General features: G+C 35.1%; 1 protein-coding gene and 1 long non-coding RNA gene across 2 annotated transcripts in view; one reads left to right on the forward strand and one right to left on the reverse strand.

Annotated features, from left to right (window-relative positions):
• The window catches only part of LOC145940217 (uncharacterized), a 198,723-nt gene that overhangs the window by 52,556 nt on the left and 131,300 nt on the right, over positions 1–14,867 (forward strand). The gene's annotated exons all lie outside the window — the stretch shown is intronic.
• Positions 1–14,867, reverse strand: part of LOC145940159 (spondin-1) — a 172,205-nt gene that overhangs the window by 31,254 nt on the left and 126,084 nt on the right. The window contains exons 3-4 of the mRNA XM_083045098.1: positions 13,944–14,257; positions 13,243–13,422 (exon numbers count right to left, since the gene is read on the reverse strand). Coding sequence (XP_082901224.1) covers positions 13,243–13,422; positions 13,944–14,257 — 494 coding nt within the window. The remainder of the gene's footprint in view (positions 1–13,242; positions 13,423–13,943; positions 14,258–14,867) is intronic.

Consider the following 14,867-nt stretch of genomic DNA (forward strand, 5'->3'; position numbering starts at 1 on the left):
GATATCATAATTACTGATATTCACGAAATAACTAAATGTTTAAATCGATTAAAATTATTGCAATGCGCTAGCGACGCGTGATAATGATACGTGTAATCACGTTACATATTTATTACGTATGTAATGTTTATAATGAATTGAATAAATTAAAATGAATAATTGCAGATGAAATTGTCGGATATTGAATGTTTTTACACGTCACTCAACAATAAAGAATTTTTTATTACGTGAGCGCGCAAAGAGAAGATATATATAGGTGTTTATTTTATCAATATATGTATATATATATATGCACTTATTGTTAATTATTCTTCGTAAAGATAACAAGTACGAGAAATTTCCCACTTTTTTCATCGAACTTTATACAACGATAACAATTAAATATTGACAAGCATTTCTCTCAATTACATTTTATTGATTATACTAATGATGAATTATTAATGAGTTGGAAATAACCAAAGCTTTTATTACTAAATTGCATTAATAATTCAATATAAGTACGAATAATTAATTCGCAATCATTCGAGTGACATTAAATTCCAAAATATCAGATCTCCGGAGACAAGAGAAACGAACACTCGAAGGATTTTGATTCTGAAGCGTCAAGCTTCTCTTTTCCAAATTGTTATTCTGAACGATCGATATTTTGCAGCTTTACCACATTCGATCGCCGGAACCGCGGAATATGATCGCGTGCGCAACCAGTAATTCAGCTCGCGCTCGGGACCTTTTTGCGTGCATCCGCGTGCATATGTAGCGCAAGACGGAGTATGTTTCGCGCTATTCCACAGAGAGAAGCGCAACACCGCAACGCCACTCCTATATCACCTCGTGGTTCTGGTTAGATCGTAGAGAATAGTGGCAGAGAGAAAGGGTAAGGGGGAAGGGAGAGAGAAAGAGATAAAGAGAGAGAAACGCGTATCATTCGCACACGGATACTGCTGCAAAGAGAAATGGCGATAAGAGCGCCGGCTGTGAAGAGGCTGCACTGATGAACTATTCTTGAAATAGATTAATGGAATGCCACACAAAATTGAAACTATTTGTAATCTCTGTCAAATTGCCCCTGTGCTATCTCTCTGTGTGTATGTTTATAATTTCTACAAATTCCTTTCTCAATTTATGAACAATTTATATTATCATATACTCTCTCGCAGCTCACATTGCAAACTATTAATACTAAAAAAATAAAATTAATATATTTATTTCAACATATTATTTTGGATAATGTGTGATAAATATATTTTTAAAAATTTAATTCTTATATGATAACGAATCAAAAATTATAAGAGAACACTGGCGGATCCTGGGGGGGGTTGAGATTAACCCCCCCCCCTGCAAATTAAAAGAAACAGTTTTGCTGAATTTGTTTAAAAAATATAAATAAAGAAAAACAAACATTAAAGAGCTATCGACGTCAGGATCCGCTAATATAAGATAAGATACACTGTAAATTATACTCATTACGCATTCAAGGAGTTAAGTATAGATTAAGTCAGACATAGGACGAAATGATGAGATAATTTCATTGCACGAAAATAATTAGGTGAAATTCTTTATATCTATATAATATATATATAATATATATTATATAAATGCAAAGAATTTCGCCTAATTATTTTCGTACAACAAAATTATCTCATCATTTTGTCCTATGTCTGACTTAATCTATACTTCACTCCTTGAATGCGTAATGAGTATAATTTACAGTGTATCTTATACATACATATTGTATATATTATATAGATATAAAGAATTTCGCCTGATTATTTTCGTGCAACGAAATTATCTCATCATTTTGTCCTATGTCTGACTTAATCTACACTTAATTCCTTGAATGCGTAATGAGTATAATTTACAGTGTATCTTATACTTTTATATATATATATATATATAAAATATATATATAAAAAAAAAATATATATATATAAGTATAAGATACACTGTAAATTATACTCATTACGCATTCAAGGAGTTAAGTATAGATTAAGTCAGACATAGGACGAAATGATGAGATAATTTCATTGCACGAAAATAATTAGGTGAAATTCTTTATATCTATATAATATATATATAATATATATTATATAAATGCAAAGAATTTCGCCTAATTATTTTCGTACAACAAAATTATCTCATCATTTTGTCCTATGTCTGACTTAATCTATACTTCACTCCTTGAATGCGTAATGAGTATAATTTACAGTGTATCTTATACATACATATTGTATATATTATATAGATATAAAGAATTTCGCCTGATTATTTTCGTGCAACGAAATTATCTCATCATTTTGTCCTATGTCTGACTTAATCTATACTTAATTCCTTGAATGCGTAATGAGTATAATTTACAGTGTATCTTATACTTTTATATATATATATATATAAAATATATATATATAAAAAAAATATATATATAAGTATAAGATACACTGTAAATTATACTCATTACGCATTCAAGGAGTTAAGTGTAGATTAAGTCAGACATAAGATGAAATGATGAGATAATTTCATGCACGAAAATAATTAGGCGAAATTCTTTATATTTATATAATATATACAATATGTATGTATAAGATACACTGGAAATTATACTCATTACGCATTCAAGGAGTTAAGTGTAGATTAAGTCAGACATAGGACGAAATGATGAGATAATTTCGTTGCACGAAAATAATTAGGCGAAATTCTTTATATCTATATAATATATACAATATGTATATATATATATATATACACTGGCGGATCCTGGGGGAAGGGGGGGGGGTTAAACCCCCCCTTGTAAATTAAAAGAAACAGTTTTGCTGAATTTGTTTAAAAAATATAAATAAAGAAAAACAAACATTAAAGAGCTATCGACGTCGTTGATTCTGGAATAAAAGCTAATCATGAAACCAAAAGTATTAAATAAAATAATTTTCCAAAACCCCCCCATTATCGACGTCAGGATCTGCTAGTGTAAGAGAATAATGAGAAATAAAAATATTTTTAATTGTTGTGTAATAATAATCCAAGTTCCAGTTTCAACAATTAATTTATACCGGATAGTTTTCGTGGTAACGTTTTAAAAGAACTTTCGTCATTATACGAAACGCATAATTATATGTATTTTTATAAGTATATTTTCGGTTATCGCCAATTATTATAAATTGCAATCGTTAGCGCGAAAACGAGCTTCGCCGCGTGCTACTACTGGTGTGCATCGATTGCTCGACAGTTCCCATTAATCGGATTTGCCCGACATAAAATTTGTTAATACTGGCGGTAATTAGCAGCTGGTGGCCGGCACTGTAATTTAATAATTGTCGCTAATTTTACATCGTTTACTTGCCGAAGGGAGGTAATAGGAAGCGGCGCCGAGAAGAGCGGATAGAGTTCGGCGTTTGCGTCGGGGACGAGGGCTGCTTTTCTCGTAACCACCACGTTGGTTAGTACGCCGATGGTTAGAGAACCGTGACAAATTGCAACGCCGGTGCGGCGGGTATATGGCCGAACGAAACGGCCGACGAATTTCGTGAAATTGGAAACTGGAAAACCGAATCGAACAAGAAGGAAGGGAAGGGGGAGGAAGAGGAAAGGCCGGGAATTTCCAGATTGACGCGCGCGCGTGCCAAACCACCATGTATAAATTTGCCGAGCTCATAATTGAATAACGACGTTAAAATCCGTGTTGTCGACAGGTTACGTATCCTTATTTTATAATTCCGTCGATTCGTTTTTCGAGTAATCTTTCGATTTTTTTTTTCATTCGTCATATATATGTATATATTTATTTTTATAACCCACGTTTTAATGAAATCTATCTCTTCTCGTTTTCTATTTTTATGCAATTCTAAATGATATTCAGAGAATTAGATAAAGAAAACTTTTATAAATTATAAATTATATAAAAGAAAAATTTTATAAATTTTATTTTAGCTTTCATATAACGATATCAAATATATAATAATATTAAATATTAATCAGCGGCTTTGAAATCTTAATAAACTCTATATTTTAGAATTTATTTTATTATTATTTTTGATATTTGATAATCAACGAAAGTATATCCATAATAAATGCATAATTATATAATTGAGCTTTTAAATTGGTATATCACGCATTAAATAAATTATCCTCGATTAATCGCCATCGTTGAATGTTTTCTCCGAGTGTCACAGCAGTGTATTCGAAAATTTTATCTACGTCGCTTCCTTATCCATAATGTAACTTTCCATTACGCGTCAGCGTAATTAGCGTAATTTAATAAAGCTTCGTTCCGTACCGTCACGAGTTACTGAAATATCAGTTTATCCGGCAATCGTTGCGGATTTATACGGTCTGGAATTACGTAACGGTCAAGCTACCGCAATAACGAGTATCTCGCGGAAATTTTATACTTTTTTTTATATGCATCTATGCTCGAGAGTTTGCAGAGTTGTTACCAACGAATTCCCCTTAAGCACAGCAGTTTATATCACGTATTCTGTAATGCACGTAACAATCTTATGGATGACAGATGTTTTAATTTATTATATAAACTGATTTTTCAAGTTAGAGAAATTAATAAAATTTAATAAATATGTATCTCGTATGCTTTCAATTCGCTTTGCCATCAAGTTTGTATACGACTGTACTGGGTTTTTTATAAATTTGTTCTGTACTATATATTTATGTAATCGTATTCCGTTTTAAATTTCAACATGTGCAGTTTTCAGTCTAGCAAGTCTAATTACAGTACGTTATTTATGTCATCTTTTTTACTTTTTATTAAAACGATTACGCACGAAATAAAAATTGGTAATGACGATTAAAATTAAAATTTTATATATATATATATCCAATTTTTTAAATGTCCTTCATTGAAGGGATTATCACACTACTGATAATCGCATGTGCAAGGTGTCGTTCATCGATAACGTTCGTCAATAATTTATTAGCGGTGCTTATCTGCACCGCAATGATTTGTGAATTGCAATTTGTCGTACACGCAATCGTGCATGATTAACGAAAAATCCATTATTGCGTTTGGGTGACACTTAACAACGAGCAAATATAAAATAAAATCGATTTCATAAATTATGGCTAATTAATAGATGCAGAGTAGATTAATGACGCAGAGTAGATTAGAAATTAGAATTTCAAAAGGAAATAAAAAAATACTTAATGTTAAGAGATTAATTTATTCAATGCTAAAGTTTTTCGTTCACCTATTATATTACTCTTGTTAATATGAATTACGATTTATCTGCTTAATCCTGTTAAATATTTAGCGTAAAAAATATTCTCTTTGAATATTAAATAAAATATTAAATTCTAATACCTTCTCTCTTCTAAATACATATATACATTAGAAATACCTGCTGCATTTATACACTAGAAATGCGCGACAATAGACAAAAGGTGCAATAAATATTACATATTAGCGATTAATGTAACATATAATATAGAGGATGCACATATGCGTATGCGTTGAATTACACTTTGTTTAATAGATGCAATTATCAGCGGCCGATTTTAATACATTTATCATATCACGCGTATCGGTCGAATCTACGAATTTATCCCTCCGCAATCCGTCTCTCTCTCCCATTCCCGGTAGGATAATATCGCGTTGCGTTATTATCGCTAATCCGCTTCAGGATCGTTTTGTCGAAATCACACAATGGTGAATTTTGTAAGCGGGTCGGGCGCGGGGTATTGAATCAAAATTGTAATTTCCAATAACACTTTGCACGCGATCGGGCGATGTTGCAGGGATGATCCTATACTAAGCTCGATAATGCGGCCTGAAACTCGATTTCCGAGGTTATTGATGTCGAAACTACCGCTTAGGATTTTAAACTTTTGCATCAATCTCGCGATCCCTACCGTTTTATCGGAATATTGTTAGAATATCTTGGGATTTGTGCAGCTTGTACGAACAGAATCGCAAGATTGAGTTAATTTTTGTAAAAAGGAAAAAGTATTATAAAGCATTTTCTCTTGCAGAATCTGTACCAATGGCTAATGAGATTTTTGGTTTACGCGGAGATAACGGATTAAGTCGTAACTTTGTCTCTGGAGTTTCTCAGACTCTACGAAATTTCGTTGTCGCGTGACTCGGGGAAACAGTCATTAATAAAGTTGAACAAAGCGAAGACAAAAATTTACTTAGAAACCCATTTAACCTCAATATCCCTTGGCTTCTTTCGCGCGTAAGTTAGTATTACAAGTACAAATCGTGAGCTGAAAGAATAACCAGTACACGCTTTATATGTGATATTTAAAGTAAAATATATAATTTATTAAAATATATATAAAATAATGCAATCTATTTTTTAAGAAAAAATTTGGGAGGAAATATCTTATATCATGAATCTAATTTTCGACTTTTGTCAAACGAAAGAAAAGAGAACTTTAGAGAGACGTAGTTTCAGCCACAAGCAGGATTAAATCATAAATAACGTGTCGGATTTTTCCGACACGCACGGTATTCAACTCGTTCTTTTCTCGCGACCCGCGAAGCGAGCTCTTGAAAGGCGGTAGGTCGCAATGTATTCATCGCGCTCGTTTATCACTGTCCCTCGCGTATTTCAACAATGAGAGTCATCGACGATAGAGAAGCGTTCTCGCTCGCGCATCGGCGACAATATGGGGATGCTTGCTATTTTTTTTTATCGTTGGACGAACGTTCAACAATGCAATACGTCCTCGTGTCTTGCGCTGGACATCTGTGTCGGCCGGTCGATAACACGAAAAAAAAAAAAAAAAGAGAAAACACGGTGCGCCGCAAGCTGCAATTCCGATTCCGCTGGCGGCTTTAAAGTCAAGTTGTTGCAGCTGTTGTAGGCGACGAGCGCGTTCCAACGGAGCCGATGAAACTGAGAGAGAGCTAAATTCCGCGGAGTCCATAAATTTTTGCTTCGTTAGAAAATAGCTTCGGTGCTCGATATATATATATATATTGTATGTATGTACATGTATCGGCGAAGCATATTTCACGCGACATGTATGTACGTACATGCTGGACTCGAGTATAAACAGCGTGGAAAGAGTTATTTGCAGGAAACAATGTTGATATGGAAATGTCAAAGTTCCCATCGCGATCCATCGAGTCGCGCGCGCGATACTATTTCGCCGCAGTAACGATTTTCCGATCGGTTTCCCACTTAATGAATGCAATTCGTTATTGATACAACACGAGAACGTGCTAATTACGAGTTTATTAATGAAATTATATACAGAGCAAAAATGTGTTAGCGGATATTTTACAGACCAGGAGAGAGGAATATTTTATAGATTAGAATTTTACATTAGCTTTTTTAAATGAAATAAAGATTAATGAATAAAATATATTATAAGGATATTTTGTAAAATAAAAGATATAATTATAAGATTTATTAAAATAAAATCTCGAATTGAGATTTATTTAATTAGTTGGCATCAAGGAAAATTTATGCCCCGTACACAACTAATCAGTTTCAATGAAAAATTAAAATATATGTATTAAAATATATATTTCATTATCTTTGTTTAAATATAATATTCTTACTACTATTACGCGTAATGTAATTAGTAATGGAAAAATATTTCCTTTTTATATTTATTAATTATACGATTATGAAAAATTAAAAAATTGACTTTACGTCTTCTTCTTTTTCTTTACTTATAATTTGCATCTCTCTTTCTTTCATTTATCTATTTCATAATTCTGGAATAATATCCATTTTTTCTTGCTAAAAGCAGATGGTTTTATTCATTTATGTATTATTAAAAGTGTTCTTTTGTATGTGTATATTGATAAGTAACATTATACTTATAGATAGAAGAAAATTTTCCTCGTATAAATTTTGTATCATCATGATTGTTTTTTTACTTTAAATGTACTAAACTTTTTAATTTTTTATTAGTTCTTTTTTAGCTAGAAAAATCAGCGATTTTATATATTTATTTCGTATGTTTTATCTGCTCAATTCGAATCCGCGCGATTCTCGTTTATTCCATTATCGATTTTGTATAAATCGTGCAACCGCGCTTCGCAACCTCCTCGTCTTATTCTCATCCTACTTCGGGAAGGAGGTCGAAAGTATTCTGCACAATTCGCAGGTATCCGCTTGTATATACGGACACGATACTTTTCCGAACTGCGCGGCGTACCTACATAGCTTCGATCGGTCCAGCGAAAGTTTATCCTAAGTAACGCGCGCGCGGCGTGACTTCTTTCTAAAAGTCCGCGTGCGAAACGCCAGAAACGCCTGCGAACGAAAACGCGACCGTGGAAAATAAATTTCCACGGTCTTGGGAAAAGACTTACGACGTGTCACCAGTTATAAATTCTTGCGTTTCGCCGGTAGTTTGAAACAGATGAGATGAACGAGGAGGAAGGTAACTTCATCGGTCGACTCTTCTTCGCGTTCTCTGTTCGCGTTCGATTGTGCGAGTGAATTAGATTCGCGACGAGTTCTATCTTTTACAAAAGTCGATATCATACAGTTTTCTCCCGCAATAAAGTTTCGTTTGTTGAAAAATAATACTGTTTTCATAGTATCGCCAAAAGTAACGCAGATATTTAGGGCTTTCGTCGATATTCTTTTACGTCCATTTTGTTTTCTTTTAAAAAGGAAGTATTATTTAAATCTTTCAACGCGTTCGCTTCTCTCATCTCTTCCTTTTCTTTTATAAATTTTATCGTTATCTTATTACAATATATAACCGGAGCAGAGAGCCGTGTTCATCTTTCTTCTGTCCACGTAAATCCCTGTACCGGTAATAACTTGCACGTGATGCATACGGAATATTACACATTTGTATACATTCTCACGACAGCGCGAGCAGAAAAATAATCACGGGTTTCTTCATGCGGAGGAGCGAAAAACACGTAGCCGGCACTTTCGAAGGTACACCCTTGATGTTTGCTCCGTCGATTGCGTGCTTGGAATTTTCGTCGGATACGCTCATGTATTCCGCCATTTTTCCCTAACCGAAATCCAATTTCCAGCGTCCTTGAGATGACGCAACTGTAGATGAGGGCAAAAGGTGTCATCATATTTTTTACAATATCGCGTTATTAAGTGCGGCATTAAGTGTTATCACTGACAAAATAATTATCTATAATGTTTCGCAGAGTTTATAATTAATCTGGAAACCGTTCAGATATAATATTCACTATACCGTCTACAAATATTGCTTATACAAGCCAGAGTAGTATGACTTCAATAAGAGCGCATCGTAAATTCATGAATTATTGAGAAGTATCGAATGCAACGATATCGGGAAATTCGCGTGAAATTCGAGAGATTTTGGGTATAGCATACACTCTCACACATACACATACACGTATAATACGCACGCGTCGTCTTTACCGAGGTGGTTCCTTATCGCGAAGTTTGGGGCGTTGACGTTGATACGGCGGCGCAGGGTTGAACGGTCCCCCGTGCCAAGAGGCAGGCAAACGGCCCCCTGCTGCTTCGGCTTAATCTGTTTAATCTGCCTAATCCGCTCCATGCCGATTCTGCTCGTCGCCGCGAGTCTAGCCCTTTATCTGCAGCACTCGACGATAGTAATTCATGCGTTACCAGCCCCCAGAGTACGATCACGTGTTTCCCCCGTGGGGAGATTTAGATTGTACCTATTCCGCAATTTGGATGGATTTTTGAGCTAGGCGAATTAGAATATATTGTATCGAAAGAGCATCCCCTGATATTCGAGTTGAGTTGATTTGCCAATTAATCGTGTAAATGTTAAAAAATATTCAAAGATTATTTTACGCGCTAATATGTGAATATTATATTTTCTCTAATATAATTTATAATATTTAATTTAGGACACGTCACATTATTTTCGGATCGATTTAGCTAATTTGCCTCACAATTTGGCGCACCGTAGCCGTATAGCCAGTAATTCATACTCTACACGTCCGCGCGCAAACCTCAAGAGGGGCACTAATTATTCCCACGTGGACAACCGTATTTGAGAATAATTAACACCTATCGCGTGTATTATATATATAATATATAATATTATTAACTAAAATATTTTAGTCGTTTGTGTATAAAATTTCGCTCGCGTCAACATTAACAATTGATAATCGACCAAAATAAATATTAGCCATCTGCAAACGTTGGCCGTTCGTAGATACCTTGTGTTTAAGAAGTAAATATTATCCATAATGGTGACGTCAGCGCGATAACAGGTTAAGAAGTATCATTAGATAATTCAATTTTCCTATCTAATATATATATAAAAGTTTTTCAGAACTCTTAATTCGTGGATTAATTAATTATTTTGTGAAATTATTAAATAAAAATCGATTAACCGATATAAATTAAATTTATAATTACGTGAGAGAAAATCGCGCATTTTTTGTCATTTGAGAACGGCATGTGCGCACATTCTGAGCTTTTACGAAATTAATTTTAAGTTGTGTTTTTATTTTGTGGTCGGTATAATTAAGAATAAATATATTCAGAATGTAAATGAGCATTTCCCGAGAAAATTTCGGATTAAAACCGTTACATATTGTTATTTTTTTAAATTAAATTTTCTTTTTTTATCTCAATAATTTCTTTCTTCCTATTTGAGTACTAGACATCTTATTGTTAGTCTCTTTGCACAGATGCCAGTGTGCACGTCGCAATTTCCGCATCCCGAATTTAATTTCGCGAACATGTTATATCCATAATAAAATAAATTTTTATTACAGATAGCACGCTAAGTTCATTTGCTATTTTAAAGTAATTTATAAGGAGTTCCTCTTCCTTTTCTTCTATCGATTATATTCTAGGTTTCATTCCATTATCATTATCGTACGATCTTTATGTGTTCACGTATAAATATATTACCAAAATAAAAATGTATTAAAAAAGTTATTAAATTGATTACCAAGCTGCCGCGCGTATTTTAGACGTGTTTTGCAACAATTTATAGTTTATTCGCTAATTTTAATTTCTCTGCTTAACTCGTGCCACCGTTGTTCAAAGCTCTCTCAAGTAGTCAAGTGGCGTAAACAAACGTCCTCGATTTCGCAAAGCCGGACACTTTGGGGCGATAATGGAAACGTTGTTGTACGAAATGGGCATTACATTAGGCGGTCTGATTTTCACTTTAATGGAGTTCCGGAAACGTGAAGTTTAATGGAAACAGCGGGGTCGCGAGCGCAGTTGCGAGCAACTCTCTTTCTCGATGGGGCTGAAACTGGTCCTTGATGGCTACTCGTGAAAACATGCCACGCGTAGAAATAAATCGACGCGTATATTACGATGATCATATATAAATTTATTATCGAGCGCCAGTAAAAACATGTACGCACGGCAAATAACGACGTTTGGGGGGGGGGGGGGGAGATTTTTCTAGTAAAATGCAAAAATTCTCGAAAATTCTGTAACGTTATTCCATTCGATGTCTCAAACGCGTTTCAATTTGGAAACGCACAAGTGCGTTAATATAGCAGTAAGATTAACAAAAAATAAATTAAAAGTGATTAGTAATTAAAATCATATTGATTTATAGTTTTGGCGATCAGTGATATCACATCGCAATTTTTTTTCTGTCTTCTCATTTACATAAAATGACAGGAAAATCTGTCAGAAACATTAGTAAATAAGGAAATCACGTAATCGTAGAAAGAAAAGTCAAAGGAAGAGAGCTGGAAAGAGAACGAGTCGCGCGAGAAACGGATATCGGATTAGCGACAAAAGTTTGGTAATTAAGTGAGGCCGAGAGCAAGGGGGAAGAATTTAGTAGGCGGACCGTCCCTTTGCTCTAAACGGAAGTAGAGAATGACACGAGTCAAAGAGAGGTTGGAAGCAAAGAGACGGATGACGAGGAAGAACCGGAATAAGGGAAAGAGGGAGATAGAATAAGACCGTAGGTAGAGATAATTAACGAGTTAATACGAGTCGTTGCCTCTCAAATTTCGTTACCGGGGGTAACTTACCGCAAGTGTCATGTTGCGGTTGGAGAAAAAAAAAGAATCTTGAGAGACTGCATCTCTCGTCTGAATTTTCGATCGTTTAAGTATTCATGTTCGAACGGAACGAGCGTAATCTTTACTTTTATATCGGGATTAAAGTATTTACAAGGTTTTATTAATTATAAACCCTTGACGTTTAAAATTCTTGTTAAAAATTGATTGCTCATTATTCGCTAAACGATGATTAAAAATGTGTGTATTCTTACGTGTATTATTAACTTTACATTTAAAGTACTTACACTTTATGTTTAAAATTTATTCAGATTTTGTAACAGAATTTTATGTTTGGAATAATTTTTGCCGTAATGTTAATATTTAACTCTTGGATAAAAAAAACTGGGTTAGAGATATCAGTTTGGCAATGAGGCGGAAGATACTTCGCGAAGATAGCTTCCATGTTTGCAGGAACGCAAGGTGGAGGAGTCTGTTCGTACAGCTTCGGATAACAAATATTTACGTTGAGCCAAGCCACCCTTCTTGCGCGTCAGAAATGTATTTAATGCTAGCAATAAGAAAAGTGGTGCGGGGATGACGAGGGCAGAACAGCTCGGCAATCTTGTTTCGAAAAAAAAAATTCATCTATCGGGAAGTATCGGGAAAAAGTCACACCGATATTATCTTTTTGAACAAATATTTAAAATATTTTTAATTAACATTTCGCGTTTATTAAAGATCAGCGGAAATATATAATTTCGAAATTATATTATACTTGATATTCGAAAATTGGCACAATGAAGCAATATCCGATCTCGCATTATCGGGCCCATATTATCGGGTCATCTCGCATAAGAAGAATTATTAGATTGTTTAAACAGAGAATTGCAATTAATCAGTTTTATGCTGATATTGTCAGCGCATTTATTATATACAGCAATATCAATATCGAGGAAATAAATTAATGGCTATTACCAAAGCCCGATGTTCTTTTAATGAGCTGCTGCGCGTTGCATGAGTATTTTATCAAACGACAAAAGAGCTCTCTCTCATGAAATCGAAACATTAAATGCATAAACGAACGAGATAATATCGAGCTATTAAAAAACATATATATTCTTGTGTTTTGAAAAAAAGGCTTTGCAGAAATAATTGATATAAAAATTCATTTAGCTTATTAATTTTTCATGGTTTTACGCCAAGAGCAAAAATTTTTTAAATTTTATATCATGTCAAGATAATTATATACGAGTACCGATTTATGCATGAATTTAATTTTAAAACCGATAATATAAATAATTATCTCGCGAGATCAATTAATAACGGGGAATAAAGGATCGTACATGTAGTATATGAAACATGTGAGTACGTACCTTGGTGAACGTGAAGGTAGCTATCGGCGGTAGACGAGGTAGATTCGGATAATAGAAGCTTCCCGCGGGATGTGCCGGATATCGGGATGTGATCCTGTAAGCGATTCCTTGGGGCTGCGTCGGCCAGTTGGCAGCCGTGAATGTGAAGCCGTTATCCGTGCCTCCGTCCAACGGGTCGAGCTGTTGAAAAAGGAACAGCGGAGGATGGTTTAAACCGCGACGTGCATTTTTCAAGCATTCGCGGATTTTAGCGAAATGACGAGAGTCGCGCGACGCGACTCGCGGAGATAAATGTATAAATTATATTTTGCGGCAAGCGCGATATACGCGGACGTCTGACTTTCCGGAGACTGATTCAAACGCGATTTACATTGTATATCTGTGTATGCAGGTATTTCGTAACATCGCGTAAATTAAAGCGCCTGATACGCTTTGCTTACAAATAACCAAAACGATACAATAATATTGAACAAATAATATTGATCATGCAATGTAGAAATAATTTCTCTTGCATATTATCTCTCGATATTTTTGCAATTTCGATTTTATGTTGACCGACAAATATTGATTGATATAACTCATTTTTCGAAAAAAAAAAAAAAAACAAAAATACATTTCGATATCCTCTTTCGCTCGGGACAATTTTCAGGCGTATTGACACGTTTCGTGTACATTAATTTGGCATTGCTAGACGTAATTACCTCGACGGTAACGGTATCGACCCAATTGCCCTCGACGCACAATTGGAAGGAATCCACGCCTACGAACCAATCGGGACTTGGATTGATGCGCGCCATAATGCTAATTAGAGTATGATTGCCATCCAAGAAGGCCCGAGTAACGCTCGTGCCTTCGCCTTGAGGTATTGGCGGGCCCGCAAAGGAGTGCAGACTATTGGGCGAATCCCCGTCCGTGTCCAATCCATCGGCTCTTCCGGTTTCTACGTACAATCTAGCGCCCGTAGACAGTCTCTCGCCTAATCTGTACAGAGTGTAAGTCGAGTCGTGCGTCCGACCTGCAAAATAATATATAATTGCGCCTTATTAGAGAATAATGTTGCAAAACATTTACGACTTATATATAAATGTATGTGTATATTCGAAACATTTGTCAAATTGCTCGAATTTCTATGATAAATTGCTGGTATCATTATTTATTAAAAGAGAAGAAAAGGAGATTCTCTCTCGGATCGAAGCTGTACATTGGACATACATATTTAACATTATGAATATTTCATTCGCCTAAAGCAGCGCTTGTTTCTCGTTACGAAACGCGACAATTACAGTGTAAGCGTCGGTATAATCCTTATCCGAGCGGCGGCGAAACAACGACCGCGCCGCGATGCAAATGCATTTAACGATTAATTACTCTTGCCAAGCAGCCCGAACCCGTTCGTCGTCTCGCTTTCGTTGCGGGGCGCGCTAAATAGCGCGCGTTTAAGGCGCTTCGTTAACGGCGATTCGCTCCTTTTGTAGTCGCGAGCAGCCGCGGACGACGAAAGCCGCTCTCGAGATAGCCGAATTAATGCCAAGCAAGAGAGAGGGGGAGAGAAAGAGAGAGAGAGAGAGAGAGAAGGAAGATGGAGAAAGAGACAGACTACTGAATTTATAGTCAATTAATGTACC

The sequence above is a fragment of the Prenolepis imparis genome, unplaced genomic scaffold (genome assembly GCF_030444845.1).
Source record: "Prenolepis imparis isolate NDT839.2.m4 unplaced genomic scaffold, iyPreImpa1.0 SCAF_1, whole genome shotgun sequence".
NCBI lineage: Eukaryota > Metazoa > Arthropoda > Insecta > Hymenoptera > Formicidae > Prenolepis > Prenolepis imparis.